Raw genomic sequence first — 7,127 nt, 5'->3', positions numbered from 1 at the left:
GGTTGTGTGGGGGAGGGGGAAGGGGGAACGGATCCATTGGGCAAGCCTTGTTGAGGTCCTTGAAATCAACACATAGGCGCCAGGATTTGTCCTTCTTTGGTACCATCACCAGGTTTGCTAGCCAGTCCGGGTGTTTTATTTCTCTAATGAATCCGGCCTCCAATAGCTTGACTAGCTCCTCTCCCATAGCTTGTCTCTTAGGTTCAGAGAAACGCCGAAGAGCCTGCTTGACCGGCTTGAATCCCTTTAGAATATTGAGGCTATGCTCAGCCAGCCTGCGTGGGATTCCTGGCATGTCTGAGGGGTGCCAGGCGAATATATCTCAATTCTCGCGCAGGAACTCTCATAGTGCGGCGTCCACGATGGGGTTTAACTGTACCTCGATGGAGGCTATTTTTGTAGGGTCCGTTGGGTGGACTTGAAATTTGACTATTTCATCCGCTGGTTTAAAAGATGTGGACTTGGATCTCTTGTCAAGTATCACGTCATCCCCGTCCACTGTGGAGCGCAGCGCGGTTAATTCCTCGGCCGAAAGGGCTTCGGATAATGCCTCGAGGGCCAATGCGGTTGTTTTGTATTCGGCGCGGAGTGCTGTGTCCGGATCACTAGCGAAAGTGATGATTCCGTTGGTCCCGGGCATTTTGAGCTTCATGTACCCATAATGGGGTATGGCTTGGAAGATCGTGAACGCTTCCCGTCCTAAAAGGGCGTGGTATCCACTACTGAACGGGGCCACTTGGAATGTAATTACTTCGGACCTATAGTTCTCCGGCGTGCCGAATACCACATCTAGTGTGATTTTCCCAGCATAGCGTGCTTCCTGACTGGGGATGATTCCTCTGAAGGTTGTGCTGCTTTGCTCAATCCGGTTCCAGTCTATTTCCATTTTTTGAAGGGTTTCCTCATAGATGAGGTTCAATCCACTGTCGCCGTCCATGAGTACTTTGGTGAGTCGAAAGGCGTCCACAATTGTACTGAGGACCAGTGCGGCTGGTGCTCGGGTTGTTCGGAATTTAGGTTCGTCACTGGCATTGAAGGTAATAACCGTGTCACCCCATGGATTTATTGCTGCCACGTGGCAGATTTTGGCGAGGTTGCAGAGTGTTCGCTTGCGCCTATTATTTGATGTGAAGGTCTCAAAGACTGTTAATACCGTATTGTTATCCCTGGGATGGTGCTCTGTGGCATCTGGGATGAGAAGATCCTCGCCGCTTTTGGCCACCTGCCGGAGTATCCAACATGCTCTAAGGCTGTGTGTTGGTATGGTATCCGCTGTACTATGAATTTTGCAGGGTCCGTTGAGCCATCCCTCCAATACGGTTCCACGCCCTATAGAGGGTTTTTGCTTCTTTGTAATTAACTCGGGTGTCTTATGATGGTGCACCCTTTTACTTCAGACTGGATGTATATTCGGAGCCGGATTATCCCAAAATTTTGTTTCGGTTTTCCAGGTACTTTCCATCGCACAGTACTTTCGTACTATGGATGCCAGGTCGGCGAAGCGTGATATGTCACGGCGACTTATGGCGTTAAGGATTCCCTTGTCCGTGCAGTTATTGCAGAAAAGTGAGACTGCGTCTTCCTGGCGGCAGTCCTTAACCTTGTTTATCACAAGGAGGAATCTGGCCCAATAATGAGGTATTGTTTCATGGGGCTCTTGCCTGATGTGGGAAAGATCGTTTATGTCTGGGTGGGTGGGTGGGTTCGAGTCCGAACCCCTACCCGATCTGACACCCAGGGGCCGAGGAGTTTCCGATCTTGGAAGTTCGGATTCCGTGATGTTGCCCGATGAGTCTGGCCCGCTGCCTGACTCTAGGTTCAGGGCTTTGGTGATGTCCTCCCGAAAACGGGTATCTGGCTCGGAGAGCTCAGGAATCCGGACATAGTTAGTCCTCAAGATAGAGGAAGAATCGCCACATTGTTCCTCCACCACCGTAACATGATGGGTGACCGGTGGAGAGTTAATCTCCCTTTGATCGGGTTTAAGCCCAATCCGATCATAGTCCGTAGCGACTCCCAAGGCGGCGATGTGATCCAAGAGCTCGTTTAGGGAAGAGAGCTCCATTGGATCCATCTGCTCGGCGAATTCCGATCCGACGTGGAGGCTGTTTTCGATGACCCGAGAAGTCATCGTCGGTGCAGCAGCCGAACAGGCGGTCATGATGAAACTGCCTAGCCGGAGAGTTTGGCCGACAGCCAGGGCTCCCCCGATGGTAATGTTCTTTTTAACAACGAGATGAGGCATCCTTCCTTACGGCGACGGCACAGAGGAACTCCCAATGAAAGCACCAATGTCGGTGTCAAAACCGGCGGATCTCGGGTAGGGGTCCCGAACTGTGTGTCTAAAGCGGATGGTAACAGGAGGCAGGGGACATGATGTTTTACCCAGGTTCGGGCCCTCTTGATGGAGGTAAAACCCTACGTCTTGCTTGATTATTATTAATAATATGAGTAGTACAAGAGTTGATCTACCACGAAATCGGAGAGGCTAAACCCTAGAAGCTAGCCTATGGTATGATTGTATGTTATCCTACGGACTAAAACCCTCCGGTTTATATAGACACGGGAGGGGGCTAGGGTTACACAAGGTCGGTTACAAAGGAGGAGATATACATATCCGTATTGCCTAGCTTGCCTTCCACGCCAAGTAGAGTCCCATCTGGACACGGGACGAAGTCTTCAATATTGTATCTTCATGGTCCAACAATCTGGCCAAAGGATATAATCCGGATGTCCGGATACCCCCTAATCCAGGACTTCCTCAGCGGTCCTCGCAGCGGTGGCCATCTATCACATCACTCCGCTCGACCTTCCGGTTGAGGTCCTAAAGGCAATTGACAAGCTGCGACGTGCCTAACTTTGGGCTGGAACGGACAAGGTGACTGGCGGCAAATGCAAGATTAACTAGGAGTAAGTTTGTAAACAGAAGGAATATGGAGGTCTTGGCATTCTAAATCTCGATAAGTTTGCCGCTGGCCTCCGGCTTCGGTGGCTTTGGCTTGACTGGGATGAGCCCTCGAGGGCGTGGTGCAGGCAAGGGACGTCGTGCACGACTGCGGACCGTGATCTTTTTGCCGCTGCGACCAAAGTGACGATTGGTGATGGGAATAAAGCGATTTTTTGGGAGTCATCTTGGCTAGAGGGTCTAAGACCCAAGGACATTACACCAAAGATCTTTGAGATTTCTCGCAAGAAAGGCGGAATGGTTGCCCAGGCTTTGAGGGATCACCATTGGATAGCTCAAATTGACACCCAAAGCGCCCTCACGCTTGAGCACCTTCAGCAATTCTCGGCCTCGTGGGAGAAGCTTGCAGGCGTTGTCATCCAGCCGGGCGTCAAAGATAGCATTTTGTGGAAGCTCGCCAATGATGGGAACTACTCTGCTAAATCTGCATATTGGGTGCAGTTCGCTGGACTCACCCTCACTACCTTTCAGGTCTCAATTTGGAAGGCTTGGGCTCCTCCCAGATGTAAATTCTTTGCTTGGTTAGTCAATCAAAACAGAACTTGGATCGCAGATAGGCTGCAACGCCGAGGATGTCCAAACTATGACAGGTGCCCGCTTTGCAATCAGGTCCGAGAATCGGCTGCCCACCTCCTTTTCAAGTGCATGTTCTCTCTTCGGGTTTGGGATGGGGTGTTCTCCTGGCTTGGGCTTGTTGTTCCCACGACTACTTGGCACAATTCGGCACGGTTAAATCTTGGTGGGATGAGCTCCTCTCGAACAACACCAGACCGGTTAAGGCCTTATCCTCTCTGCTTCTTCTTGTGGGGTGAGAACTTTGGAAGGAACGGAATGCGCGCGTCTTCAGAAGCAAAGCGGCTCCGGTGGCGATTGTCACATAGATCATCAAAGAAGAAATGTCTATTTGGGCTATTACGGGTGTCAAGCAATAGAGCAATGTAATGCCGTGAGAGTAATCCGTTTAGAATTTGGCGTTTCACGGCACTTGTGTAACAATACCCTCTTTTTAATTAATGAAAATGGCAAATCTTTTGCCTAGTTTAAAAACAAACTTTTCAATAACAAGTTTCATGTGACGTAGCATGGTAAAGTTTGGCAAGATTCTCTTAGTCTGGTCAAAGTGCAGTAAATCTTGTACTAAGTCCAAACTTAGTCAACTTTGGCATACTATGGCGTGGCCAGCCTTGCACCATACAGGCCTAAGTGGAGGAACGATTTTTGTGTGCAAGCGGACAAACATGAATGTGTGGCTGATGTTTGCCAGCGGGGCCTCCCTTATACCTGTCCATGTCAAAGAATTGTAAGCGCGCGGGACATATATTCAGACCTGATTACTTGACCAAGTCAGAAAAGTAAGCCGGAAAACTAGACTGTTCGAAGAATCAACCAACCAACTAGTCCTTCGCACCGTTCTACCGGAAGAATCTCTGCTGTGCTCTATCTCTATATGACTATATATGCCTCGCGTGTTCTCCTCCGGAGTCTTAAAACAGAGGCACCAAAATACAATCTACGTACGTGCAAAGTTCAGTGAAACCTTGAGTTGACAGACACCACACCAACAATGGCCGGAGCAGCAAACGATCTGAAGCTACTGGGCATGTGGGCGAGCCCGTACGTCCTGCGGGTGCGCCTTGCTCTCAGCATCAAGAGCATCAGCTACGAGTACGCAGAGGAGGACCTCCGGCACAAGAGCGAGCTGCTCCTGCGGTCAAACCCCGTCCACAACAAGGTCCCCGTGCTGATCCACGCCGGCAAGCCCGTCTGCGAGTCGCTGGTCATCCTACAGTACATCGACGACGCTTTCGGCGGTGCCGGCCCCGCCCTCCTCCCGGCCGATCCCCACGAGCGCGCCGTCGCCCGGTTCTGGGCCGCCTTCATCGAGGACACGGTATTGATCGTTCGACCCGTCGTGTTCGTGTGCTTTCAGATTGTGGGCAATTGTCTCACCGGCGCGGTTTGGTTTTGTGCGTGAGCAGCTCGTGAAGGCGATGAACCAGGCGTCATGGAGCAAGACGGAGGCGGAGAAGGTGGAGGGGAACAAACGGGCGACTGCTGCGTTGAACACCCTGGAGGCGGCCCTGAGGGATGTCTCCAAGGGGAAGCCCTTCTTCGGGGGCGACAGCACCGGGTATGTGGACATCGTGCTCGGCGGCCTCCTCGCGGGGGTGCGCGCCATGGAGGCGATGCTGGGCGTCAAGGCCTTCGACCCCGTCACGATGCCGCTCCTGGCCGCGTGGGCGGACCACTTCGGCGCGCTGGACGCGGTGGCGGCCGTGATGCCGGACGTGAGCAAGCTCGTGGAGCTCTTCATCACGATGCACGCTGCTGTTGCGGCAAACTAATTAGTAGAAAAGATTACCATTATTATTATTATTTTTGTGAAAGGAGGTTTAAAACCCGGTCTTTGCAATGAATACAACCATCTTATTAATTATTAGCACATATGTCCATGGGTTACACCGAGATATAAAATAAATATTTGTAAATTCAAATTTAACCAAAACATATATAGCATATGCATGTATTTCAACAAATACAAAATAAATTAAAGATTTCACATGGTATTCGAGAGTTTACCTGTCATGGTGCACTATTGAGTTGTAGTTTTTAATTCGCCACTTCTGCGTGGCCTTATCTTCACATGCAACGCTAATCCTCAAAGGATAAAAATTAAAACAATTTAGATATGTATGTACAACTGAGCTATACAGTTTTCACAAGATACAAAACACAAAATAGAAAACATTCATATAAAAACTGATTAAAACTTTATTACTCGATTTGGATGCTAACAAACTAATTTGGTCTCCTTGAAAAAAAAACTAATTTTGAAGAATAGAATTACTTAACTTTTTTTAATCCGTTCAATATTTACAAAGTAAAGTGACCCTCACGACTACAGAAAAATTACTAAGACCTGAAGATCAATTGTAGTAAGTGGGTGGTAACACACATGTTACTACAAAAAATACTTGAAGAAATAGTTTTGAGCTATATTTTTTAAAACTCTGGAAGAACACCGTAGAGGGATCTCCTCGTCTCGACTTGGCTCCCCCGCGTGCCCTTTCCTCTCCTCGTGTCGCTGCAGCCTCCCCGCCGCTGCCGGCAAGAGGCCACTCCGGCGAGCGATGCCACAATCCAGGCCGCCTTCAAGTCCCCCCTGACAGCCTCCTCTGCCTCCGTCCTCCTTGTCTTCGACTCTGCTCCGCAGCGGCGATGCCACCATCCAGGGCCGCCGTCAAGTCCACCCCGGACAGCCTCCTCCGCCTCAGTGCTCCTCTTTGGTCCCGTCTCCTCCGTGGTCAACGACTTTGGTAGCCTGACCCTTCATCCGGCAACGGCCATTTTTCTGTCTATTTGTTGATCCTTAGGCTGGCTCGCTGATTTACAAACAACTCGCCAGATACATAAATTGTTGTAGTTTCATATAGAAAAGCGAGGTGGTACTATTTCAATCATGCAACGAACTTTGTTTTGAATTACAAGCCTATAAAATTTCAGATGGTTGGAGCCATCGGGACAAAAATTCCCTCAGCGGACAATTTTTTGTGGCCCACACAGATGGCCCAACAAAAAAATTGTTAACTACACGTACGAAAAGGCTTATAAATAGTATCACCTCGGATAGCGAAAATAATATAGGTGAAAAAAACGGAAAACCTAAATTCACGGCAAGAAACATATTGTGACGGTGAACTCGACGAAGTTAATCCGTGCTTTATTATTAGGAAGAGATTCGACAAGTCTGACAAGAACATACATCAACCCACCCAAAACTACTACACATACCTACAAACTCGATAATGTAGAATGTTCACACTCCACATATTTAAACCGGTGTCTTCGCCGATCCATCTGCACAACGTATCAGTATCTACAGCCGGTGCAGCAAACATAAAGTATACACCACATGCACACATTTTAGAAGCCGTCATTATCATCAAACCGTTGACTCATCTTTAGGAAAGAGATGCACAACATCCTTGCCATTCTGGCCATCCGTCGACGCCACCCCAGTGCCCAACGACACCACCACCCTGCGTGCAAACTACCGAGCACGTCGTCATCGACGTCGGTACACCGCAGCACCATGCCGCCAAGTGCCATCAGCCAACGCAGCTCGAAGTCTCTGGAAGATCTGTCGTGCATAGCACCTGGG

General features: G+C 49.5%; 1 protein-coding gene across 1 annotated transcript; it reads left to right on the top strand.

Moving 5' to 3' along the window:
• The first annotated feature begins 4,336 nt into the window (after positions 1-4,336).
• LOC119272392 (probable glutathione S-transferase GSTU6) lies at positions 4,337-5,412 on the top strand. The gene is made up of 2 exons (XM_037553892.1): positions 4,337-4,856; positions 4,945-5,412. Exons 1-2 carry the CDS (start codon positions 4,530-4,532, stop codon positions 5,308-5,310), a joined length of 693 nt encoding a protein of 230 aa, XP_037409789.1. The 5' UTR covers positions 4,337-4,529; the 3' UTR covers positions 5,311-5,412.
• The last annotated feature ends 1,715 nt before the right edge of the window (positions 5,413-7,127 follow it).

This window comes from Triticum dicoccoides, chromosome 1A (genome assembly GCF_002162155.2).
Source record: "Triticum dicoccoides isolate Atlit2015 ecotype Zavitan chromosome 1A, WEW_v2.0, whole genome shotgun sequence".
NCBI classification, from domain to species: Eukaryota; Viridiplantae; Streptophyta; class Magnoliopsida; order Poales; family Poaceae; genus Triticum; species Triticum dicoccoides.
This window is presented reverse-complemented; position numbering and strand designations above follow the sequence as displayed.

Excerpts from the sequence above, each read along its gene's own strand:
- LOC119272392 (XM_037553892.1), top strand. The coding sequence starts at position 4,530 with ATGGCCGGAGCAGCAAACGATCTGAAGCTACTGGGCATGTGGGCGAGC. Across the intron at positions 4,857-4,944 it reads CCGCCTTCATCGAGGACACG|CTCGTGAAGGCGATGAACCA; the intron begins GTATTGATCGTT and ends GTGCGTGAGCAG.